Source organism: Lissotriton helveticus, chromosome 8 (genome assembly GCF_964261635.1).
Source record: "Lissotriton helveticus chromosome 8, aLisHel1.1, whole genome shotgun sequence".
NCBI classification, from domain to species: domain Eukaryota; kingdom Metazoa; phylum Chordata; class Amphibia; order Caudata; family Salamandridae; genus Lissotriton; species Lissotriton helveticus.
The window spans coordinates 228,518,636-228,546,388 of record NC_136069.1 but is presented as its reverse complement, the minus strand read 5'-3'; the positions used below and the strand labels follow the sequence as shown (position 1 = coordinate 228,546,388).

The 27,753-nt window shown below is 43.7% G+C and overlaps 1 protein-coding gene across 1 annotated transcript in view; it reads right to left on the bottom strand.

Annotated features, from left to right (window-relative positions):
- PIWIL4 (piwi like RNA-mediated gene silencing 4) overlaps positions 1-27,753 on the bottom strand; it is a 413,451-nt gene that overhangs the window by 359,444 nt on the left and 26,254 nt on the right. The window contains exon 4 of the mRNA XM_078655965.1: positions 13,213-13,338. Within this exon, the coding sequence (XP_078512091.1) occupies positions 13,213-13,338 (126 nt within the window). The remainder of the gene's footprint in view (positions 1-13,212; positions 13,339-27,753) is intronic.

Sequence of the window (27,753 nt, the reverse complement as noted above, 5' to 3'; positions counted from 1 at the left end):
CCCCTCTTCATGTTTGGAATGGATTGACAGAGGCTCAGGCCTTTTTACTCGCATAACACTCCACAAACGTATTCCAGCAACTTGCATAATTACTTTAAAAAACATTTTATTGAGTTTTACAGTTGCAAATTAAGGATAATAACATGGCTTCGCAGTGCTTGAGTCGAGAAAAACAAGGCAAAACTAGCATTTACATGGTTAAGTGTCCAAGTGCACATGGAACAAGACCCATATAACAATAAATACATAACTGTACATTAGGGAGAAAGCAAAATAACCAGTTAGGCACATAACAAATCCTACAATAGTGCATTCACATCTGTTACATTATTGTTGGAAACACAGCTAGCGGGCACGGGCTGCCCCTGTGACGGGGTGGTACCACCATCCAGCGTTGTCATGAGGTAGGTTTGGAACGGTAGCCAAATGTCTACTGGTCTAGAAGCCGGTGGCTGTAACTGTGCATAGGTGTCACTGGTGGTGTTGTAATAGGTCATGCTATGTAGCCAAGTTTGGAGTGAGGGGGGGAACGCGCATGCCCATCTAATGGCAATCTCATGCCTAGCAATTAGAAGTGCAATAGCACCAAAACGGCGCCTGGATCTGGGGAGGTCATGCATGTACCACAGTAGTGCCAATGGAGGCGAGGACGCAACCTCCATCTCAAACATCGTGGATATTTCCCAAAAGACCGACCTTCAATAGTGCTCTAATCTGGTGCAAGTCCATGTCATGTGTGAGGAGTCGGTCTCCGGAGAATGACACTTCGGACAAGCACTCGACCACGCGGGGTCAATGCGATACAGCTTACTAGGTGTCACATACATCCGCGGGGTCAATGCGATACAGCTTACTAGGTGTCACATACATCCTCCATACAACTTCAAATGCAGTAACTTGTGCCGATGATTAGGGGACACTCTACGTATCTGTACACAGCACCAACTCCACTGCCCATCTGTTAGTGGGTACCCACGATCACGCTCCCATGCGGGTCGCACCTCCGTGTCATGGCACAGAAGCAGGGCTATTGCAGCCTTGTACATCCGAGCCATTAAATGACTCCCGTCTCCATCTTTAATTACCCCTGTGAGGATTGGGAATTCAGTAGGTTTCAAGGGGTAGATACTCAATCATACGCACAGTGCCCTCTGCAGTCTAAGCAGCACAAATTGGTCCATAATGTTGGTGTTTCTAAAACGTGGATCATCTGTGCGGGTGAATATGTGCCTGCTCTGGAACAGATCTCCAAATGTTGTGAGATGGTATTTAGCCAATGTGCGCTTCACTAATGTCTCCTGTAGGATGGTTACCCAACCATTGCCCGCAAGAGCCAGCGCAGGAGAGTACATTATATGGGAACCCATTACACGCAATAGTTTGCGTCATGCTCAACTGGTTGTGGATAGCGTCGGGATTTCTTGCGGGTCACGAGGGAACCCAGAGGGCAGTAGGGTATGAAGTGGCGCCGGTAGCGCCAAGTCTGTCTCAGGTCTATGATATAGAATCCCAGTATCTGTGTGATACCAGTGGCGGACAAATCTTGCCTGCGCCACTAGGTAATAAATCTGAAAGTTCGGCACCCCAAACCCGCCCCTCTCATATGGTAGCATTAAAGTTTCCCAGCGAACGCAGGGTTGCTTGCCACCCCACACTAGCCGTAGCAGCAGTGTGTGTAGGGTTGGGAAAAAACTGTTGTAGAGCAGAACAGGGATGTTTTGGAAGAGATATACAAATTGCGGCGATACCACAATTTTAATTATAGTTATTCTCCCTGCCATTGATAGGGGCAGTTTAAGCTATTGTTCTATTACATTTCAATCTTTCAATCACCGGGCCACAGTTCAATTGAAGAATATGGTCCCTGTGGATATGGACACCTAGATATCTCACAGAGACCTTACACCATGACAGCGGATAGTCCTCCGCTTTACTACAGCTAGCCTCAGTCATTTGAAATACTTCCGACTTCTCCCAGTTTATGTACAGGCCGGACTTAGTACCATATCTCGTCACTTCCCGGAGCACGGGGGTTAGGTTGTCGTCTGGGTTGTGTACATATAGGATTATGTCGTCTGCATATAGCGTGAGTAATAGAGGGCCAGTATTAAATTGGAGCCCACAGTGACTATGCTTTTCCAACAGGTGTCTGACTAGGAGGTCGAGTGCTATGACAAACAACAGAGGGGATAACGGGCACCCCTGATGCGTGCCCCGTGAGAGTTGGAATGTACTTGTTAAGGTACCGTTGAGATGAAGTCGGGCCGTGGGAGTGGTGTATAGCAATCTAATTACTGCCAGGAAATGCTCCGACACACCAAGTCTCGCCAGAGTGGCATATAGAAAGGGGCCACTCAAGCGAGTCAAATATTTTTTCTGCATCGAGGAGGACAGCAGCTGCCAGGACCGATGGTGATATCCTGTGTAGTGGGGCAGACAGGGTACGCAGATTGAGGGCAGTTGATTTATGGGGAATGAAATCCGATTGTGCCGGAGAAATCTACTTTTCCACAATTAAAGCTAATCTGGTGGCTAATATATTAGCTAATATGTTACTGTCAAAATTTAGGAGGGAAAGGGGGCAGTACGAGCCACATTTGCGAGCGTGCTTCCCTGGTTTAGGCAATAGGATTAGGACTGCCTCCCGTAATGTGGGTGGGCGCTCTCCTGTCTCTATTGCCTCCTGATACAGGTCAATGAGATGAGGTGTAAGTAGGCCCTAATACCTTTTATAAAAGCAGCCCGTAAACCCATTGAGGCCCGGTGCCTTGGAGCCATCCAATGCATTAGTAGCCTCCGCCACCTTATCTTCAGTGAAGGGTTCCACCAAGAACTCCTGGTGCGCCCTTTCCATACAGACCAGCGATACCTCATCAAGGTAATCACTGTAGTTCGAGGGTGTGTCAGTTTTTTTGGAGGTGTATAGAGCTTTATAGTATGTAAGTACCTCTTATAGGATCCCAACTGTGCCCGTTATGCTCTCCTGATCTCAACCTCAGCAGTTCTGTGATATATGTAGGTTTGCAGGATTGTTGCATCATCCTAGCAAATGTTCTACTGGGCCTCTCACCCTCCCCGTAGCGATGCACCATGGCGTATTTGCCTAAAAACTGTGCCTCATGCTCTGCAGACTCCCTGAACTCAGTCAGTAGCACCGCCCATTTCTGTAGGTCAGGGGTTCCTGTATCATTAACTGCAGTGCTATCTATCTCACAAATTTGTGTTTCCAACAATGCTAGCATGCGGCGCAGGTCTCTGAGCACTTTGGTGTTCTTTGAAATACATATATATCAACAACGAGAGAGGTAGGGAGAATCAGAGACACTCTCTTACACCCCAGTTAAGTATCAAACAACAAAAGAAGAGAGGTCCGGTCACGCACAAAGCTACCAGATATTATCTGGTAGCTTTGTGCGTGACCGGACCTCTCTTCTTTTGTTGTTTGGTTCTTTGAAATACACCTACCACCCCCTAGCTATTCCTTAAAGGCTTCTCCCAGAGTGGCATTAGTTTTAACAGACCCAACATTAATGTGGAAGTACTCAGTGACGGCTTTCCCTAATTCAGCTGCAAAAACAGTGTTCTCAGGGCCATATTGGGGAATCGCCACGGCAGCTTCACCACCTCCCGCTCTGGGGATCCTCAACGTAACTAGCACGGGAGAATGATATGATAGTTTGATAGTGTGCGTGGTAAATGAGAAACCGCCTTAACCCACAGTACCGCACCAGCAGATAGACACCAGTTATCCAATCGTGTCCATGTGTCATGGGGCGCTGAATAGTGAGTGTACCCTACGCGGTCTGCGCAAAGATATCTCCATACATCAACTAATCCAAACCTTTCTATAGTGTCCAGAACTACCCCTCTTGCCCCAGGTTTTGTGGCCAGCGTGTGAGCCGTACTGTCCAGTTCTGGGTTAAGCAACAAGTCAAAATCCCCCCCGTAGGTAGATGTGATCTGCAGCCATACGTTTCATGTGGGAATGAACAGTATCAAAAAAGTCGGGATCATCAATGTTGGGAGCGTATATGTTAACAAATAGGACATAGTGTTCTAGAAGACAACCCTTCACCAAAAGGTATCGCCCTCCCGCATCTTGATATATCTCATCTTCCCGGAATGACACCTGCTTATGAATCAACACTGCAACCCCTCTGGCATATGAGTTGAATCCAGCGAAATATTTAAGTGCCCCCCAACCATGCGCCAATGAAGTGTTGGCGTGTACAGCAAGATGAATCTCTTGTAAAAAGGAAATGTCCACCTAATGGCATTGCATATAATTAGGCACCTTTTAACATTTATGCAAATTGTTTAGGCCCCTAACGACCACACTGGCCTCTGCATTTACCTCATTGACCATAATCTATGTTTGGAATTTTCATCACCCAGGCACCTGGCACTATGTGATTGCACTGCAAAGAACTTCCAATAAAGAACAGACCAGCAAACTTTAACCTATCTAACCAATTCACCCCTCCCCCACCCATCCACCTTACCCAACTCTAGAACGAAAACCCCATCCCAAACAAGTAGTTTAGAATACTGACATATATGAAAGCAAAATATAGCATGAACATAAAAAAAAAGAAACAGGTGCATCTGCACTTGGGGGGTGGGGTGGCAACACCCTGCCCCTGCCCCGAATCCCGGCACAAGTGCATGTGCTTAGTATGTCTTTGGTCCATGGCAGTGTCCCATCATGTCCAAATACTGGTGCGCACTGGCACAATTATGTTGCTATTAGCCAAGTCAGCGCAAGTATGAAAGGGTACCATAGGCCTAGCTGGTAGTGAAGAGATCAGCACTGGCACCAGCACTGGAATGTCCTGAGACTGCTGTGGCGACGGAGCACCCTGCTTCTTCCTGGCATTGGAGTACTTCTAGCAAAATTCTTGGGCATCATGGGGCGAGTCGAACACTCGGGACTGTCTGTCGGCCTTCAACCTTGCTGGGTACAGCATACCGTACCGTAGCCCCATCTTACGTAAGGCTACTTTTACCACCACATATTTCCTGCGTGCTTTCTGCACCATGGCAGTGAAGTCCAGATATAGGGAGATGTTCAAGCCTTGCCACTCAAGTTGGCCCTTCTCTCGTGCCAACTGTAGGGTAGTGTCCCTGTCTCTGAAGTTCAAAAAATGGGCTATAATGGGTCTTGGTGGGCAGCCTGGGTTAGGTTGTGGTCCCAGGATACGGTGCGCATGTTCTGTCATGAAGATGGTTGTAAAAGACTCCCTCCCGAATAGATCAGTGTAGAGCGATTCGACAAAACGGTCAAGGCGCCCAGTGTTGGTGGATTCGGGGACACCCATGTTTCTAACATTGTTCCTCCATCCTCGAGCCTCCAAATCCTTGTTCTTGATGGCGACAGCTGTAAGAAGTTTTTCCAGGCATTCACATCTCTTGGTTGTCTGTGCCGCACTATTTTCCAAATCGGAGATTCTGCCCTCTGCCATCGTCAACCGCCCCTCCTGCTGGTCCAGTTGTGCCCCCATGGATTCCAGCCTTTTATCCAGGGCATCGAATCGAGTATCCAGTGCCCTGAAGCCCGCTCTCAGCTCTAGCAACAGGCTGTCAGGCCCTGTCAACTCCGTGGTATGTGTCTCTCCCCCCTCTGCCATGTTAACCAACGGTGGCTCAGTACTGGTGGACGGTGGCTTGAAAGGCAAGGTGCTTTGTTTGGAATCCTGGCCCCCATGCCCCACTCCTTAGTTAGTTTCGACACCTTGTAGTGAGACCCAGGTCGTGGGGAGGTGTGGACCACTGCGCGGTATTACCCTGGCCCTCCTTTAGAAGTGCTACACACAGGTAGCCCCAGCTGTGGCAATGTAACAGTGCTATTTCTCTCCATGTGCCCAGTGTGATAAACAGGCTCTTTCCGGCCTCTTTGGTACTTAATGGGTGCCCCGGAACAGTATATGACGCCTACCCAGTCACTCTGGATGTTGCAGGCATGAACACTGGTCGTTAGGGAGGCATCATCTATGCATATTTATGCGCCCACATGTGGTCCAGGAACCCGGTCTGCCAGCTGTGCACCCAAGTAGCGCAGCAATCTGCTGCCCGAATGGAGCCTACAATGCATCTCAGACTGCAGCATCAGGGGAGGGGAGTCCCACCGCCCCAAGCAGGAGCAGGCTCACAGACCGCGATGGGGGTAGTCCTAATGGGCGCTACAGTACTCGGCCGGCCAGTCCCCAAGCCCTCACGTGGCCCCAGTCGCTGTGGGGCTTCCGGGGAGAGCCTGTGCCCCGCTCTTGTGCCCAGCAATTTTAAACCCCCAACACAGCCGCTCACCTATCTCTGGTTGCCACCCATCCTCATCTTGAAGCAGTACCGGCAGTCCCCTCGCCAGGTCCAGACAGAGCTCAAATCCAGCTCCCGCCTCCACAGTGCACCAGCGGCCATGGCTCGCCTCGCCTATGCAGTATGGTACCGATCCGCGCTGCGGGTCCCAATCGAGCCGATGCTTGCACCGTAGGCCGCCCAGTCGCCCCTACATCTTCCGCAGTGCTTTGTTGGACAGGGACTCCACCATGTACGCCTGGATGGGCGTTGGAACAGGAAACAGCAGCGGAGCTGCAAGGCTACGCGGCCATCACGGCGGCTTAGCCACGCCCCCAACAACTTGCATAAATGGATTTTTCGTGGCAGTTTTTCTAGTAGCCAAGATGATGTCAGCTACTTCTGGGGGTTAACAGAAGCTCTCTAGCTCAATCTGTAGGTGTCCATTCGCATCGTCTGAGGATTGGAATGAAAGATCTGACTATTCTGCTGCAAGATCAGATCCACCCTGTGCAGGAGCAGAAATTAGACGGTCTGCTGAGTTTCAAAAGAAATGTGTACCAAATCCTCTTGACCTTGTTCAATCATGGCCTATCCTCCTGCACATTCTGCAGTTCTCATAAGAGAAGCGCGATCATTGAAAACTTGAAAAATAGGCCTTATGACTTGTTCACCAGGGAACCATTCTGAGGTAAGTGTATGGCACGAAATAAGGGCACTTCCTGTTCAGGACTGTAGAGAAAAGGTTGGCGCATGGCCAGTCTAATCAGAGAACATCATTTGCATCTCTTTTATTACTATTCGTTGTCCGCTAAGAAGAGATTGGTAAGAGTATCAACCATATCAGTGAGGACACCCAGTAGATGGGTTACAACTGGAAAGATGCCCTGTTGCAGAGCCCATCAATATTGCATCCCAAAACAGGATCCAAGATCTCAGACTGCCCTTTCTGTTGTGATATTAGAAAGTGGTTGTTATCCAACAGCACCTGAATTATCCTTCTGAGACGAAAGCGTGGAAGGCCTTCAGAGCAAAGTGTACTGCCAACATCCTCACCACAGTTTTTGTACACACTGCTCCAACCCAGACCACAGTCCCTGTACAATGGTATTGCCTAGATGGATGCCCCAGCCCAACAAAGAGGCTTTCATAACTACAGTAGCCTGCAGCTGCAGAGGATTCAAAGGCAACCCATTAACCAATTGGAGGGACACTAAGCATGGGCGTAAAATCCGTTCTGCTCACGGATTTTGCGGATTTTCGGCAAATTCGCAATCCGCAAACTCTCGCGAACTTGCCGAAAATTCGTAAAATCCGTGCGAAGTGGATTTTTTGCTTAGTCGCACTTGCCAACTAGAATACTATACAATTTCGCGGGAGTAAACACTTGCGAACACGTAGAGGCGGCGGGCAGCGACAATCTCGCAATTGCGAGATTGCAAAATTTGCAATTTCGCACAAGAAATCCACCAGCAGGCAGCATAAATCTTGAAAATTATGATTTTTATCAGAATAACTCCTCAGGTTGACATTTGCCTGCACTTTTTCTTTGCAAGGAGTCCATTTTGGGGGTGGGGTGGGAGGAAGGAAGTGCCCCACAGTCTCCAACTTCCTGTTCCTGTCCAGCAGGCTCCTCCCAGTGCTTTCTTCATGTGCTGGTCACTTTGATTTGGATCTTGACCTGGAAGGGTTACTTTTTGTGGATGCTGCTGGATATTTGGATTTTTGCAAAACTGAAAGCACTCAGCAGGTGCAAAAGTTCAATCTTATCATTAGTAACCTTTCCCTGTAGTGCTTCCTGAGGGGCCCCTTCAGAGTTCATTTGCCTACTTGCAAATATTCTCTGACCCTGCTCTGATCCTCACAGCAGGCTCAGAGAATAGCTACAAGTATACAACAAAGGTCCTGTTAAAAAAATTACACTGCAACAGAAAGCAATTACAGACAAAACTGAAAGCACTCAGCAGGTGCAAAAGTTCAATCTTATCATTAGTAACCATTCCCTGTAGTGCTTCCTGAGGGGCCCCTTCAGAGTTCAGTTGCCTACTTGCAACTATTCTATGACCCTGCTCTGACTCTCACAGCAGGCTCAGAGAATAGCTACAAGTAGGCCACAAAGGTCCTGTGAAAAAAATATTGCACTGCAACAGAAAGCAAATTACAGATAAGGAAGCAGGTGCCAGCCAGACTGGAAGTTTAAATTCAGTGACACATTAATCAACCCCAAATTAATTCATGTCAGTTGAAGCAGGGCAGGTGTGCTTGCTTTTTTTCACCCCCATAATCTACAGTGATAAACCAACCAGAGGGTGGCAGCGATGTACCAGAGGGTGGCATGGGTGTACCAGAGGGTGGCAGTGGTGAAACATAGGGTGCTGTGAACCTGTGATGATGAACCAGACGTAGAAACAACATAGTCGCAGCCGTTGCGAGCCGACAAGTAAGTTCGCAATTGCGAACTGGTACACAACCCTCGCGAACTGGCAGAAACCCTTACGAACACAAAACAAACAAAAATTCGCGAGAGTTTGCGGATTTTGCAGATTGCGAATCCGTAAATACGCAAGTTCGCGGATTGCCAATTCGCAAAATCCGCCCATGCTTAAGGGACACATCCACCAGTACAGATCTGGAAGAAAAGAGTTGTAAATCAGCACCCAGAGATGCCACTGCACTACTGTCACTGTTTTCTCAGACACCACAGAGGAACCTTATCCACCGCCTGACACCAACATGATGCATGAGGTCAGCACTGGAATCGGTGTCTGAGCCAGAAACATTTAAATCATAGCCCAAATATCTGCAATGCATTGAAGAGAAAGAAAACAATTCTTAAATGTTGTGTCTAGCAGCGTGCCTACAACTGTCAACCTCTGTGTGGAAATGACATGAAATTTGTATGCACTGACAGGAAAACCCAAGTCGTGCATCAAGGTCAAGGTATATAGTATATGTTCTGTGACCAGCGCAAGTGACCGAGCCTTCACCAGCCTGTCATTCAAGTCTGGAAATACAGGGACTCTGAACCTCATTAGTGGAGATGTCACCAGAGCTAGCACAGATGAAATGGTAGAACAGCAAACTGATAATGCTGAGACTCAATAGTTGGGATTGAAAAGTGAAAGTAGGTGACCAAGAGGTCCAGGGCCACCAACAAACCCCAGGTTGAGGGCTAAAAGACCTGGCTCAATACCAACATTTTAACCATGTTCTGCTGAATGAGCACATTCAAGAGGCATAGCTCCAAGGTCCAAGATGTCTTCAGAATTAATTTTTCTTCGAACCAAGAGGTAAAGAGAGTAAAACTTTGAGCTCATATCCTTCAAGTCCACCACTTCTACAACCCTTTGTTCAGGAAGGAAATTATTTTTGCCTTCAAGATCAACAAATGGGAAAGAGAACATCAAATCCAGGAAACAATATGTCAGCCCACAAAAGACCACGGGAAGAGGGTACCTCTTGTGGATGAGCTGATCACCCAGTGGTCGGTTGTAATCCTAATGGAAGCTGGTGGTGGTGAGGAAGTGGTGTTGACAAAGAGATTTTGAGGCTGTACCTTAAATGGATGATGACAGGTACTGGAGATGCTGCTGATGTTGGCATTTCTTAGCTCAATCCCCTGTGTGAAAGGAACAATACATCATCTGGAGGGCTTGGATCAGCTGCAAAGGTTGCTGCTGATATGACAGTCATGCTCTTGTGCAGCCCCGAAATTGTCAGTACTGTTGGTAGAAATACTTCACTTTTTATCCCATAGTCAAGCCTCTCATACTCGCAGTCTGGAATGGCCGCAGGAAAAGTATTGCGGTTCAGTTTGTCAGAAGAGGTTTGAACCACCAAAGCATCTGGAAAAGCGTCTGACAAACATTTTTGATCAGAAGGTGCTGGTGTGTGTCGTCATACATTTGTATGTGGACAGCTGGACCACAGAAGGGATTCTTACAGGCAACCAACATTGCTCCAAGAGCACTCCATTGAATGGCAACAGAGGAGTTAGGACTGAAGGTTATAATTGCTAAATTTTGTTCAAAATGTGATATCTTGCCTCACTGGTGGGCAAGGCCAATTCTAAAGGCTTTGCAGATTTGAAACAAGAGTGAAAGAACAGACGTCTTATGAAGGAGGCCCAGAGCAATAGGGAATGCTCTATGGCTGCCTGTATTTTCTAAGTCTAGGTAAACGCCAGCATCTTCATTATAAGAGGGAGGAGGCTATCAACCTCCCAGTCAAGGTTTGGGCCCAAAGAAGCGGCTCACTGTAAGAAATTGGGTCATTATTTGAGAGGATTGAGAGCCCCACTCTAGTAATAAGCACAAACCTCATCAAGGTGAACCACAAAAGTCACTAAATTAACCTATGCTCAACCCTCTGGTAGCTGGCACAAAAGCAGTCAGACTTAACTTTAAGGCAATGTACAAAGTATTTATGCAGTACTCAAAGAATAATAAAGCAAAAACACAATCCAAGCATAATCCCAAACCAATTTAGAAAAAGAGAGTACAGTTTGATAAATAATATGATACCAATGACAAAAATCCAATAAGTAGAACAGGAAATATGGATTTTTAATTTAGGGAAAAATAGCTACAAGAAAACCAAAGCCTAAATTGTGGATATCTGGTGCAGCCAGACCGGGTCAAAGTGAAAAGTTCACGATGGCGCGCTGGTAGGAAACTGGGACTAAGTTCAGCCCAGTTGAAACTTTACCTTCTTCATCAGTCCAGTTCCATGCAAGGAGCCTATGCTAGAGCTTCATGTTTGTAAGGTCCGCAAGGAGACCGTTGTTGGTGTGAAGAACTGCCCGCCGGTCAGAGAATTACCACAAGGAGATCGTTGTTAGTCTGAAAAGCTGGTCACCGGAAGGAGCTTTGCCTTGAAAGGAAACACAGGGCGGTCATTGCTGATGTAAAGAGCACCATGTGAGTGAAGTCCGGAGTTTGTAGCCAGGGAAATCCCATTGGAATCGGATGCTGGTACCACATCGGCCTCAATGAAGTCTGCTTAAGTTCACTGGGAGACTGGGTATGGTTCTTTTTCAATGGGAAGAGCCAAGAGCCTCTGGATTTGCACCAGGAGACAGTTCTTGCAGTTTGAAGGTTGGACTACACTCTCACACAAATCAAGGGTCCAGGGTGTGGTGTGGCACCTCTTGGGGGTAAAGACTCACAGTAGCAGAACGGTACAAAAGGGGGTGGTGATGGACGGAGCATCTGAACCAATCAAACACTCCCACCCAGTCAACAGATCTGGGTTTAATCCATCACCGTTCTTTAGCCCACTCTGCCACCCCACTTCAGACATGGCCATATGCAAATCAGTCTGACCATGTGCCTCATGGGAACAGTCCAGCCCGAACTGCCAAGCCATGCCTTCTCTGGACCGTAATCAAGCTTCTTAGGACCGGTTTCTGGCATTTCAGTCATCTTCAGCCAGGCTTGCTTGAATCCAGTGGCAAAGTGAGCAAGGGACTCAACGTCTGAGTATACCCTGCCAACTTATGGCGAACAAAGCGGTACAAAAGGGGGTGGTGATGGACAGAGCATCTGAACCAATCCAACACTCACACCCAGTCAACAGATCTGGGTTTAATCCATCACTGTTCTTTGCCCACTCTGCCACTCGAGCCGAAAAGGTCAATTTTTTAATGAATTATGTTGGGTGGCCTCTTGGGGGTGAGGGGATAGAGAGAGACGGAAGAAGTGGTCCAAGGAATCACTGCCAGCCTCTCCCCCCCAAAAACGATGTTTCCCCAAAATGGAAAAAAGATTTCGTAATGAAACCCAGTTTGTTAAGAACAGCAGAGTCTGCTTTAAATAAATGTGTCCTGTTTGAAAACACAAATGCTGGACTAGAGCCCTGCTGTTCCTAGCTGACCACCGCTCCTGCATTCACAGTCAATCCCAAGAAGTTACAATAGCAACCTAGTTAACAGTATTCATTAAGTAGGTATTTTTGCAAACCTCTGTATATGGCAATTTACACATCTTGGTTTGCAAATAGTAATAATTATACCAGGTTCTATGAATCCTCAAACATGAACATATACACCTAGGGTCACATGTACAGCCATGTCCTTTTGCCAGGTACAATTTGCGAATTTTAATGACTCGCAATTTGCAAATTTTAGCAACTCGCAATTTGCAAGTTGCAAAAGGAAATGTACTAATGTGTCTCAGACACATTTTGCAATTCCCAATGGGGTTGCAAATGACCTACCTTATCAATATCCATGAGACAGATCGCAATTTGCGACCCATTGGGAATGGCAACAACACAGGGATGGTGGCCTGTTGCGCACAGCAGACCCCCATATCTGTGAAATGTTTTGAATAAAGCAACTTTTTTTTTAAAGGCACCCCATTTTCCATAAAGGGAAATGGGATGCGTTTCAGAAACAAAATTGAAATGTTTCAGTTTCATTTTTTAAGAGTACGCAGTGGTCCGTGGGACTACTGCCTGCTCTTAAAAACGTTTTTGCTGCCAATCACTAAGGGAAAGGTGTCCGCTGTGAACCCCTTCCCATTTGTGAGTGGCATACCACCTACTTGAAGTAGGGTATAAATTGTGATTGTTTTGCGACTGTATTCTGGTCGTAAAGTAATTGTACGTGCCCTTGAGACTCACTATTAGGAAGGGACACCCTTGCCCCTTCCTAATAGGGACTCACAATCCCTATGTTGTGAGTCAGGTTACTGACTAGCAAAATAGGGTTGATACATGCTACAACCTTTTTTAGCAGTCGTAAATGGCCCAAATCTCCATCTGCGACAGCTAAAAACAGTCGTACATGTGCCCCTTAGTAACCAGGAGGGTGGAATCAGTAATAACATACACCAATAAAAGAAACTATGCATAATAATCAAGACAAGTTTAACTACTTGCATGGCTTCGGCTCTGGTATAGTAAATTAAATGACAATACCTGTTTTGGAGTCCTTTACATGTGACATAGTTTCTCTCGTATTTATCCCAAGATCATGAAGGTTGCGACCGATCTTTCCACCGCGCTCTTGAAAGGACCGCCTTCCATCACCGACAGAAAAGGAACCTTAGCAAAAAAAGTGATCAGTTAGAAAGATTAATAGGTACACAGTTTAATTAAAAACGAAAGAAATGGTATCTTTAAAAAATCAAAACGCAAATTTCTTCACACAAATTTTGCTATTTACCAATCTAAATCCATATTTCTTTACATCATGAGTACAAAGTTCACTGTTCTAAGCACAACTGTGGGGTAAAACCAAAGAGGTATGGAGCATAAGCTCAAAATGGCTCCTGGATATTGTGAAATGTTATTTCATCACATGGTTCTTGGCCAGACCTAGCTATGAGAGACTATATTGTAAATATGTCAAACGTTGTACATTTAGACATATAGAAGCAAAAAAAGCAATTGCATCACCTTAGAAAGGCAAACACACAGTGCATACAATTTTCTCCTCTATCTGCTAGAAAAAGGTTCCCACATGTGTGGTCAAACAGGATGCATTTTTATGCCAGTTAACACAAACAAATTGCTAATCCCAAAATATATCTCTTCATCATTCAAGATTTGAACCTAGGTCTCAGATAATAAAATTCTGATCATGTTTCAACTTATTGTACAAATATAGAAAAGTACTGGGTAGACTTAATATCTTGAAGGATCACATCAGATACTGGTAACGTAGGACCACTTTGGAACTATTCAATACAGACTCACTCAAATCTAACAACTCAAAAATATTATGTAAATGTCTGCAACTGGGCCCTGTCACATTTCCAGTTTGTGTACTATCTGCCTCACTTTTTCATGTAAATTGTAGCTAAACAGGCTGTGGCCACTGAGAACAGCGATAAAGTCAATTCTGAGATTTTTCTCATGAAATTGTGTGAAAACCTACAGTTTTATAGTTGCTCAGGGGCAAATATTTTGAGTCTACAGGACACTGACTGCTAGCCTAGTGTCCGGTTTAGGAAGTCTGAACGACTACTCTAAAAAGGGTGCATTCGCTATTGCTGAACAAAGCAGCGCTAGGAGAGGATTTAGTGGTTTACACTTCTATCAAGCCAATGTTACCCCTTAGTAAGTAAGATGCCACTCTGACTATATTTAGATTCCTAAACTAGACTGTGCGAGAGTTTTAAACATTTAAACTATAATTGCCTTTTATCGTATATAGTGCAGGTAATGTTTTAATTACAGTGTTGTATGCTGAGTTATTAGTAAAACAAAAAATTCTGATTCAGCAAATTTAAGTGCACATTAGTTTTTTTCCGAACTAGTCTTTAGACATCATTTTGAACCTGATTTCAAATCTAAATGCTTAGCATGCATCCTGTTACCTGGCACCTAAAACCTGCGGAGATCTGATTGTCTGACTGCAAAAGGATTTTTTTTCTTTTCAGCATGGCAAGGTTTAGCCATGAAGCGAGAGTGGGTTTGAATGCCTTTTTTGGAGTTAGAAATTCACTATTCAAAAGTTGCCTCTTTATGAAACCTGCACTTTTATATGGTTCTCCCCACAATACCATCCCTTGACTGCTTCTCTAAATGCAGGTTTACTCGAGGGCCGCAAGACAATTTTGCAAACTCACTGGACAAAAATTCTCTAGCTAATATCTGCGAAGATGCACTACAGAGAATAATTATCCGATCATTTCTCAGTTAAGAAGAATGTCAATGGCATTCCACAACTTTTCAAGTACTTTACTACAGATTTCGTCAATTAGTCTGTAGTAAAGGATGTGTTTTCACAGATTAAAAATCATGACGGTGCACACAACTAAAAGAGATTGACCATCTAAAATAACAGAATAGACTAACATTTAGCACCTAAAAAAGTGGGACAGAAATAAAGCAATAGGAAACCCTGAACTTCAAAATGAATTAGGAAGACAAAAAAACAAAGAAACAAGTTTTTGTATATGGTTACAGAGTATACAAAAAAGCAGAAAAGTCACATTTATGTACTTTAATTTGCTTATAGTATAAGAATTGCTTTTCTTTCCATTGTTACATCTTTTGGGAACAGCTTCAAGAAGCAATTTGACAGCATGTCAGCAACTTTCTATTTTTTGGGAAATCTTTTGATGAAACAGCTGCCAATCTGGAAAAATAAAAATGTTGCCCTCCCTCGCTACACAGCTAAACACCATCCCTTGGCATCATTCTATATAAAAAAATCAACATTCAAGTACACATCTGAACATCCAACTTAAGACTCCTGAAAGGGATTGAGCTGTTCATCGTAGATGCAGACTTCAAAATTGTAATACAAGTGGGGGGTGTCTTATCTGTCAGAGATGGCAGACTCAACCAAAATATCTCCCACTCCAAACCCTGCAATCCAACATAATTCACCACATATAAAAGTTAATTTCACTGAGAAAGATCTGATGCCGTGCTGCCATGGCCACTGAGTGGACATCGCAACAGATGACACCAATGGGCCACAGTTCCCTGCGTGGGTCCGGACTGACAAAAAAGGCGGTCGCAACGGAAGAGTTGCATGCTGAAAGTACCTGAGGCAGTCGGAGAGGACTGGGCCAGTCGATGGGGCCACGGCAGGAGAGAGGGACGATGTTCACAACAGCACATTTGCCTTGGAAGTGAGTCCCGATGAGGAAACCTGTTTGATGGTTGGCACGTTGGAGTTAGTCGACTGCCCCACCAAAAGATAGACAACTGGCATGAGCGGCATGAGCGGCAAAAGCGTCGTCCCCCTGGAGACTACCGTGGCTCTGTGGGCAGGAAAAAAGGGAACATTGGATCTTCCAGGCCTGGACTGCCCATACCCGTCTCCTTCTGAAGGAGACCATCCAAGTATCCACTTAAAGTGAATGAGGCATGCGTTGCTGGAACTGCTTCTGGCCTTGTTGGTGTCCTCTTCCATTGCCACTGAGTTTCACCCTTCTCTGCGACAGCCACTAATAACTTCATTTGCCAGCTCACCAAGAGAGTCCTGCACTTTTTACAGACTTACTCCTCAACCCTGGAGCTGCACGTGCCCTCTAGTGATCAATACGGGTGTTGTGGGCTCCATTGAGTTTCCAGGGGTTCCAGGGCACCAAAACTCATTACCTTTTTGCCTAGTATTCTCGCCTAACCCCATTGCTACTTCATTCCCCTCTTTTTTGCAAACCTAGGTGTGGCATCCTGGTTATGCAACCTGTTGCCAGGTTGCCACATGCATTGGAATTCTCTGTACAGATTCTGTGGTTGTGATGTTTAGAGTATCCAGGCAGTTGATCTTAGACCTTCCTACTGATAACTGCTTATCCTGTGGATGACATCCTATACTATAATAAATACTTATTTCACCCATAATTCACCTTTGGACTCCTTTACATCGGCGACGGGACGGGATTTGTGAAGAATAGAAGAAAGGATCTCAACAAGGATACAAGGATATCTCCTTTACCTCATTTTGAAACTTATAAAAGGTACTGTTATTTTAAATTTTCAACTCTGAATGGATTAAGGAGTTTTATTTCCTTTTGATCTATATTGTGTCCGATTTCCTGGACACACTTTCATATAGAAAGCTGCTTTGGGCTGATTGCGTACTTTGAAAAGCACTTTGCTTCTTTTAACAATTTTAACACTTATTGATTGTTGTTTGGCAGTCTGCACGGCGCTGTTGAGGATTTTTGTCTTGGAGGCGCTCTTTTCCCACTGCTCTACATCGTGCACAACCTTGTTGGTTATGATCTTTACTTTGAAAGCGCTCCTTTCATCACATCTTGCTTTGTGAGCGCAGCGCATTTCTGACTTATCCAGCGTAGCGCACTTCAACCTGCCAGCGTTTTATTTCTACATTCAACCTGCCTTTAAACAACAACCTCAGCCCAACATAGGCAACCGCCCGGCAGCCGCATCTTTTAAAAGGCTCACCGTGATTTCTTCTCGAGCGCAACATTCGCTCACTCACGAACGCCTCAGTTCCACCGCAACACTTCAGACATCAACAATTGCTTTCACGAAGGAGCGTCATGACACGCTCGCCAAGAAGGAGCGTCATGACGCGGTTGCCATAACGACGCGGCGGCCACAATTTTTTTCTTCGAGACCACAGATTCATTATAAACAACTTTTACTTATTTCAGGAAACAGCAGATTCGTCACATTTTTCATTTATCTCGTTTTCAAGCGTTTCAACTGTTTTTCCCTCAGGAAAATTTGTGCAACAACAGGTATTGAACTGGATATTTCATCATATTTTTAATCAACAAAAGAGACACTGAGACTGTAATTATTTTTTTTTTAAAAAGGAAGAAAAGTAGAGAGACATTTTGTTTTTCTAACTCAAATGTGATAATCTTCTTTTAAAAATACATTCTTAATTCTACATTTTATTTCCAGGTTTAAAATTGCTGTAGCAATTCATTGTTTTTGGTCTGAGAAAACGTTTCTTAATGCTAACTTAATCTGCTTACATTCTCTTTCTTGTATATTTTCTGTACCATTGTTTCTGTACACATAATGAAGAATGTCACTGCTCCACCGTTCTTTTTGCAAAATCCAGGTGATCCTCCCATAAGGTGGAAAAAGTGGTGCAAAGTTTTTGAAAGATATGCAAAAGTTTGTGGGGCCAATTTAAGTGCAGAAAGGAAAACAGCTTTGTTATTACACTGTTTAGGGACAGAGGGCCAGGAGGTATTCGATCACCTCCCAGAGATACAAGATAGGAATCTTAATGAATATGACATTTGTATAGCTATGTTAGATAAACATTACCTTCCGAAAGTTTCTACTATCTTAGAAAGGTATCATTTTGGTCGCAGATTACAACTTGAAGAAGAAAGCATAGCGAATTATATAACTGCGCTAAGAAAATTAGCATCATCCTGCAAGTTTGCTGCCTCTACTGATGAAAGAATAAGGGATCAGTTCATGCTAGGTTGTAGCATTGAACGTGTTAGAGAGGAATTATGGCAAAAAGATGAACCTGATTTAGATGATGTGATTACCATAGCCAAAAGGATTGAACATTCTATTAAATGTGTAGAAGTCATAAAGAAGAATGGTGAAAGTAAGAACAGTAGTACTATTAATCTTGTCAAGACTCCGAATACAACTAAAGAAAATGCTAGCCAGAGAAGTAGTATGAGAGATATAACCACTAACAAACCTCTCAATGCTAAACCAGATAAGAAATTTGATTTTACGCAAGTGAAATGCTTTAGATGTGGCAAAATAGGACATTTTGCAAATGATAGACAATGCCCTGGATGGAAAGCTACCTGTGGCAAGTGCAAAAGAAAGGGACATTTTACTACTGTTTGCAAAGGGAGGGAGTACAAAGGCAAAGTTAATGAGATTTATTATGATTTTGATGACACAAATGATTATGATGAGAATGTTGATTGTGGCCAAGTTTTGGTTCAGGTAGTTTTCGGTCCACAACCAAAGAATTGTCCTATTGATGAGATTTTGGTCAATGGTCCCCCTGTTAAAGTATTGTTTGATTCAGGTGCCAAAATCACCATTGTTGCAAAAGAATTGTATCTAAAGTATTTACAAGTTAAAATTAAGATGTTTTGTCCAGATATAAAACCACTTGCATATGGTAGGAAACCTATAGAAATTTTAGGATACTTCCTGGGAAACATTAATTATAAAGAGAGACTTACCAACTCAAAAATCTATATTTCACAAAAAGGGGACAATATTTTGAGTTGGTTTGTTCAAAAAGATTTGGGGGTAGTGTTGGATCCGAATTCCTCTCCCCCCATCATCTTAAAGGATTTGCCCTTTATTAACACTGATTCGATCAATATAAACCAGAATTGTGATGAGTCCTTTTCAGATAACTTAAAAAAGAATTTTCCCACTGTCTTTACTGAAAAGTTGGGTTGTTTGAAGAATTATGATCATCACATTAAGTTGAAGAAGGACGCTGTACCTGTTTGTTGTAAAGTACGTAATGTACCCATTACTGTTAGGGATCAAGTTAAAATGGAGTTGGAGAAATTGGTTAAGGAGGATATCATAGAAGAAGTTGAAGCTACCCAATGGGTCGCTCCAATTGTAGCCGCCAAGAAATCGGATGGCTCTCTTCGTTTATGCATAGACCTTAGAGAGTTGAATAAAAATGTGGTGGTAGATCACTACCCTTTACCTAAAATTGCAGACATGTTAATGTTATTAAAAGGGGCGAAGGTCTTTAGCACGGTGGATTTAAGATCTGCCTACCACCAAATAAGACTTGATGAAGACTCCAAAGATCTAACTGCATTTGTAACACCATTTGGGACTTTTCGCTTTGTGAGGCTTCCATTTGGGCTAGTATCAGCTGCCTCAGTTTTTCAAAGAGCGTTGGAGGGTGTCTTGAAGAATTTGGAAGGTGTGAGAGTGTATCAGGATGACATCCTGATTTTTGGAAGTTGTGATAAGGAGCATGATCTGAGACTGATTGGTGTTTTGCAACGTTCGTGTGAATCTGGTCTAACAGTAAAATTGGAAAAATGCAAATTTAAGAAAAACTCCATAGATTATCTGGGGCACACAATCTCAGAAGATGGTATTTCACCGAAAGCTGGTCTGATTAACACTATGATGAAGATGTCTTCCCCTAAGAACAAGGAGGAATTGATTAGCTTTCTAGGTATGGCGGAGTACTATAACAAGTTTATATGTGGTTTTGCTTCGTTGTGTGTTAGCATGAGATCGTTATTAAAAAAGGGATCTGACTTTGTATGGAGTGATGAATGTGAAAAAGAATTCATTACACTTAAAGGAAAATTGAACAATGCCCCTAAGTTGAATAGTTTTGACCCTGAGAGGAAATCTATTCTAATAACAGATGCAAGTCAAAAAGGGTTAGGGGCAGTCTTAACACAGAAGATTGAAGGGAGAGAGGTAGTCATTTTGTTTTTGTCAAGAAGTTTGAGGGGTCCAGAGCTAAGATATTCTGTAGTAGAGCGTGAAGCGCTAGCAGTCGTTTGGGCCGTAAAGAAATTGAAAAACTTTTTGTGGGGTAGTACTTTTGAAGTGAGGACTGACCACAAACCGTTATGTGAGATCTTAAAAACCAAAGGGATTGATGCTGTTTCCAGTAGAATCACAAGATGGGTTGTAGGTTTACAAGATTATAACTTTGAGGATAAATATCTACCGGGTATTGAAAATAAGGTAGCTGATGCCTTATCTCGTCTTGTCTCTCAGGAAGATTTAGATCTGGAGGATGATTTGGAAGGTGAAGATGAAATGGTTTGTTCAGTTAGTGATAGTGTCATTGATAAGTGCAAATGGTTGGAGGCTTCACGGGAAGATTTGGCCCTTATGGAAATTTTGAGATTGATCAAGATTGGATGGAAGGTCAAGCCAAAAGATGGTGACGTTTTGGAAAAATTTTGGCATGTTAAGGATCAATTATCTGAACATGACGGTTTACTTGTAAGAGGTACTAGGTTGGTTCCTCCAGCATCTATTAGAAGTGAGCTCATTTCTCTGGCTCATAGTGGGCATATGGGTATTTCAAAGACAAAAGAGAATCTGAGGATGTCGTACTGGTGGCCCAGCATGGATTTGGAAATCGAGAGAAAAGTTAGAGACTGCATGGAGTGTGCTTTGAGTGAAAAGGTAGCGAAACAAAAAATCCAGCCCATGATTATTAGGACACTTCCAAACAGCCCTTGGGAAGAAGTTGGCCTGGACATCCTTGGGCCTATATACTCTGCAGGGTCTGAATGGTATGTTCTAGTTTTGGTAGATTTCTTTTCTAGGTGGCCAGAGATTGCCATCACTCGTGGCATAGAATCCAAGCATGTGATACTCTTTTTGGAGAAACTTTTTGCTAGGGAGGGTATTCCCAGCATCATTTTGACGGACAATGGAAGTCAACTTGTCTCTAGGGAGATGGAATTATTCTTGTCTAAACATGGTGTGAAACATAAAAAATCTTCTCTGTACCACCCAGAGACGAATGGCACCGTGGAGAGATTTAACCGTGTGCTCAAGGAGACAATTAGAATGTCTAAATCTGCAGGTTCAGATTGGAAATCAGATGTTTTTGAAAAGGTTAGGCTTTACAGGTTATCACCACATGCCACTACAGGGAAAACACCCTTTGAGCTCTTCAGATGTAGGTGTCCCAACACTATGGTTACCCCGCCTTGGGTTAATGATTTACATCTGAAAGGTTCAACTGATAATGGGGAGTGGAAAGCGGCTCAAAAAAAAGAAAATACAAGCTAGGAAAAGGATTCATGATTTGAGGAATTCTGTGAAACACACAGTGGTGCATGTGGGTGATTGGGTTCTCATAAGAAATCCATGTAAAAAGAACAAGATGTTATCTGCTTCATTTTTGAAGCCTATTCAAGTCATCAAGGTTTTAGGCAATGCTGTCAAAACAAATGATCATCGCATTTGGAACTTGAACAGGGTTGTAGTGATCAAGAAAGACTTTGTTGACAATTCCAAATCTCCTGTGCCAAGTTCTTCACCTACAGATACATCATCTCATCACCCCGTGATTGACCCTCTCATCTCAAGGAAACCTTCAACAGCTACTTCATCTCATCGGGCTGTGGTTGGTCCTGTCATCGCGAGGAGATCTTCAAGAATTACACGTATACCTACTCGTTTTAATGACTTTGTAAAGTAATGTTTTCTGTTTATTCTTATTTGTTATAAGGAGGGAGATGTGTGGCATCCTGGTTATGCAACCTGTTGCCAGGTTGCCACATGCATTGGAATGCTCTGTACAGATTCTGTGGTTGTGATGTTTAGAGTATCCAGGCAGTTGATCTTAGACCTTACTACTGATAACTGCTTATCCTGTGGATGACATCCTATACTATAATAAATGCTTATTTCACCCATAATTCACCTTTGGACTCCTTTACACTAGGAAACCCCCCAACTGGTCCCAGTGGCAGAGGCCACTCAGAAATATTAATTGTGTTTTACATATGTGGACCTACAGCGAGATATACTTCTATGAAAATAATCCTTAGTGGCCTCAACCATGGAGAAAGATAAGCCAAAACCCCTGAGTTGACAAGCTACTGACTATGGACTAAGTCACTAAACCTACGAGCTCTGCAGAGTCCAATCTCTCCTTCAATTACTGAGGAAACAAATACCACCTGACACTATGTCCACCATCCTACAAGCCATCAAAAACTCCTGCTCTTTCCTGGAAACAAAAATTGGAGAAGTAAGCACAGATCTAACCCTTCTATGGCAGGATCTCCGCAATGTGGTTGACAGAGTGACAACGACAGAGAGCAGGATTATTGAGGCAGAAAGCGCTATATGTGCTGTACAAACTCACGTGGCACAATTGCTCCACACCACGAAAAACATCGAAGGATACTCCCATCAAAATAATATCTGGATGCTGGATATGCCTGAGTGAATTGAGGGCCCTCAGCTGACCCTTCCCATCACAACTTAGGTCAAATCCTAGCTCCCAACTGAGGTCTTGTCAACCTGCATTATAGTGAAGCGAGTCACTCACTAAGACCCCGGAAGTCCCTAAATCGTCCACTTCCTTAACTACAGGGACCTCGACGTGGTCCTCCAGGCGGCAAGGTAGAGGGGTGCCTCCACATTTAGTTCGCAAACATTTATACTCTTCCATGACTATACTCTTAACACCTTCGGTGCTCATGACGAGCTGAGCTCGTCATGAGCCACGGCGCTCCGGTGCTCATGACGAGCTCAGCTCGTCATGAGCCGTGGAATGCTCAGGTGCGGGGAGAATTCCCCCGCTGTGCTGAGCGTTCCACGGGAGCCAATGCACCTGAGGCGAGCTCAGCTCGTCATGAGCACTGGAGCGCTGTGCCTCATGACGAGCTGAGCTCGTCATGAGCAAGCGGGCGCTGTGCGCCCCACCCTCCCCCCAGCACAGCGGGGGAATAACCCCCGCAGCGAAGGGGTTAAGGTTTAACGCTAACGTCAATCCTTCCTTAAAGTCAAACACAAACTTCAAGCTATGCAAATTATATACATGTTGTAAATTTCAGCATGTCTCAAAGTTTTCCATGAAGGCAAAGCACATTTTTCTATAGTCCCAAAGAAGTATGGATCTGGCTCGAGGTGAACAATAGCATCCGGCATCCTAGCACCCCACGAGGGGAACCCTTTCAACAGAAACCCCTAGAATGTATAGCACAGCTACACCAGCAAAGTTCATGATGAAGACGAGTCAGGTGGCCGGAGATTTTGAGATTTTGAGATTATCCCAGAGAATGGTGGTTAAGGACAGGGAGCCCTTGCACAGTGCGTTAGAGAATTCAGGTGCTTCTGTTCGATGAATAAAGCACTATTATGTGGTGCCTACATACTACTTACTGACATTACCAGCAGAGGATCACACTAGGAATGGCTGGCTCACATCTGTCGTGGACCCAGCTTCAAACACAAACCATGTGGGGCTGGAGAGGTTGCCCCTCCAATACTGAAAAAGGTTTTGTTCCATTCCCCGGCCTCCCCCCTTTCATTATCGTATACCTTGGCATATGGAATGATAAGCAATAGTTTGTTCTGGTCTTTTCCAGTTCCTTGTACTGGATAACATGGGCAACAGATGCTTCAGGGAAAGAAGTGTGAGGTGTGGGGGAATTGGGTGGAGAGGTACTTTATTATTTTTGGGTTCGATTTATTTTCTATAGTTTTCAAAGGATACACATACCACTATTGTACTACATCCAACAATAGTACACATCCCCATACAGTGGTAGAACACCCAACTCTAGTTCGCATAATTTCAAGGAACCGTTATGCATTTCATCAAATACTATGCTCCAATATCCTTTTCCTTCAAGAAACTCTACTATTGGGTTACAACTGTAAATTCCTTGGATGGTAAGGCTACAGCAAAGTGTGTCATGCAGGGTTTACATCTACCTCATGCAGCATAGCTGTCCTGCTTCACAAGACAACCCCCTTTAGAGTTACTCACTCAGTGGCATAGCACTTGACTTAGGTAGATACGTCCTTGTCTCGGGTGTTATGCACAGTAAACAATGGACACTTGTCAGCATCTTTTCTTCTCCACCCCTTCCTGATGGCTCCTTACGTGAAATCTCTCTGCTCGTCAGAGGATACTTTAATGCAGTCATAGACAGACATCATGATGTCTGATACTCACGATCTTCAGCCACACATAGAGCCACTAGTCTTCCAGGATGGTTGGCTGCTATGGGACTATCTGATGTGTGGCTTTCATGTAAGCAGGATGAGGCAGGCTGTACCTTTCACGCAATGGCACACAATAATTTTACTAGGCTTGATTATGTCTTTGTGCCAAATGCAGAGCTTGCGTGCATCTCGGCTATAAGGTTGCAAACCCAGGTGGCATTTGATCACTCACCGATTCTGTTGGAACTGAAGGGGGCCGAACCTAAACCCATGGGCTACTGCAAATTTAGGCCTTGGTGGCTGCAAAACAATCACCACGCTTATGACCGACATTGATGAATATTTTAAATGCAGCATGGGCTCAGTAGAGTCCACACTCACACTATGGGAAGCCTTTAAAGATGTGATTAGAAAAAGGACAATGACGCATATCAGGCCACAACAACACTAGAAACAGTGCTAGAAAATTGTACTCTGCAGCTCGGATGCAAAGCTTTTGGCTCCAGTGATCCCTCACTCCTACGTGGGCTATTAAAAGAGCTTTTTTTCAAGATACCATGCTTCACTCGGCTAGGTGCATATGGTTGGGCTCACAGAGCAGGATAAACCAACATGACATTAAACCAAGTAAACTTCTATATTGGCTAACCACCAATGATGCTGAGCCTTGTCCCATCTATCAAAGGAGACACAGGCGCGAACATTACTGATGCCAAGCAAGTGGCAAATGCTCTTGCTGTTTATTAGAAAATACTTTATGCAGCCTGTGCACCCTTAAAGAAAGAACAAAGAAGACTGCTCCTAGCAGACCTTCTTCTGAGAGGCCTATTGCCTACAGAACACGAGTTGCCCATAATCCCACAAGAGGTTAGCAAGGCCATTGTAGATCTAAAGAGTGGGAAAATGTTGAATGGCTTCCAAGTGTAATTCTTTAAAAAATTCTCCTCCATTCTGAGACCCCTTTTACATGTCACTTATATTAAAGCTGCCCATTTTGGACGTGTGTCACATGATTTGCTGGGATCCATATGTGTGATTCTCCCCAAGCCTGGGAAGCCTCCAAACCATTGCTCATTATACCATCCAATCTCCCTAATTAAGTTAGGGGTGATAGTCCTTGCTAAGATTCTTATCCTGTGGATGACATCCTATACTATAATAAATACTTATTTCACCCATAATTCACCTTTGGACTCCTTTACATCGGCGACGGGACGGGATTTGTGAAGAATAGAAGAAAGGATCTCAACAAGGATACAAGGATATCTCCTTTACCTCATTTTGAAACTTATAAAAGGTACTGTTATTTTAAATTTTCAACTCTGAATGGATTAAGGAGTTTTATTTCCTTTTGATCTATATTGTGTCCGATTTCCTGGACACACTTTCATATAGAAAGCTGCTTTGGGCTGATTGCGTACTTTGAAAAGCACTTTGCTTCTTTTAACAATTTTAACACTTATTGATTGTTGTTTGGCAGTCTGCACGGCGCTGTTGAGGATTTTTGTCTTGGAGGCGCTCTTTTCCCACTGCTCTACATCGTGCACAACCTTGTTGGTTATGATCTTTACTTTGAAAGCGCTCCTTTCATCACATCTTGCTTTGTGAGCGCAGCGCATTTCTGACTTATCCAGCGTAGCGCACTTCAACCTGCCAGCGTTTTATTTCTACATTCAACCTGCCTTTAAACAACAACCTCAGCCCAACATAGGCAACCGCCCGGCAGCCGCATCTTTTAAAAGGCTCACCGTGATTTCTTCTCGAGCGCAACATTCGCTCACTCACGAACGCCTCAGTTCCACCGCAACACTTCAGACATCAACAATTGCTTTCACGAAGGAGCGTCATGACACGCTCGCCAAGAAGGAGCGTCATGACGCGGTTGCCATAACGACGCGGCGGCCACAATTTTTTTCTTCGAGACCACAGATTCATTATAAACAACTTTTACTTATTTCAGGAAACAGCAGATTCGTCACATTTTTCATTTATCTCGTTTTCAAGCGTTTCAACTGTTTTTCCCTCAGGAAAATTTGTGCAACCACAGGTATTGAACTGGATATTTCATCATATTTTTAATCAACAAAAGAGACACTGAGACTGTAATTATTTTTTTTTAAAAAAGGAAGAAAAGTAGAGAGACATTTTGTTTTTCTAACTCAAATGTGATAATCTTCTTTTAAAAATACATTCTTAATTCTACATTTTATTTCCAGGTTTAAAATTGCTGTAGCAATTCATTGTTTTTGGTCTGAGAAAACGTTTCTTAATGCTAACTTAATCTGCTTACATTCTCTTTCTTGTATATTTTCTGTACCATTGTTTCTGTACACATAATGAAGAATGTCACTGCTCCACCGTTCTTTTTGCAAAATCCAGGTGATCCTCCCATAAGGTGGAAAAAGTGGTGCAAAGTTTTTGAAAGATATGCAAAAGTTTGTGGGGCCAATTTAAGTGCAGAAAGGAAAACAGCTTTGTTATTACACTGTTTAGGGACAGAGGGCCAGGAGGTATTCGATCACCTCCCAGAGATACAAGATAGGAATCTTAATGAATATGACATTTGTATAGCTATGTTAGATAAACATTACCTTCCGAAAGTTTCTACTATCTTAGAAAGGTATCATTTTGGTCGCAGATTACAACTTGAAGAAGAAAGCATAGCGAATTATATAACTGCGCTAAGAAAATTAGCATCATCCTGCAAGTTTGCTGCCTCTACTGATGAAAGAATAAGGGATCAGTTCATGCTAGGTTGTAGCATTGAACGTGTTAGAGAGGAATTATGGCAAAAAGATGAACCTGATTTAGATGATGTGATTACCATAGCCAAAAGGATTGAACATTCTATTAAATGTGTAGAAGTCATAAAGAAGAATGGTGAAAGTAAGAACAGTAGTACTATTAATCTTGTCAAGACTCCGAATACAACTAAAGAAAATGCTAGCCAGAGAAGTAGTATGAGAGATATAACCACTAACAAACCTCTCAATGCTAAACCAGATAAGAAATTTGATTTTACGCAAGTGAAATGCTTTAGATGTGGCAAAATAGGACATTTTGCAAATGATAGACAATGCCCTGGATGGAAAGCTACCTGTGGCAAGTGCAAAAGAAAGGGACATTTTACTACTGTTTGCAAAGGGAGGGAGTACAAAGGCAAAGTTAATGAGATTTATTATGATTTTGATGACACAAATGATTATGATGAGAATGTTGATTGTGGCCAAGTTTTGGTTCAGGTAGTTTTCGGTCCACAACCAAAGAATTGTCCTATTGATGAGATTTTGGTCAATGGTCCCCCTGTTAAAGTATTGTTTGATTCAGGTGCCAAAATCACCATTGTTGCAAAAGAATTGTATCTAAAGTATTTACAAGTTAAAATTA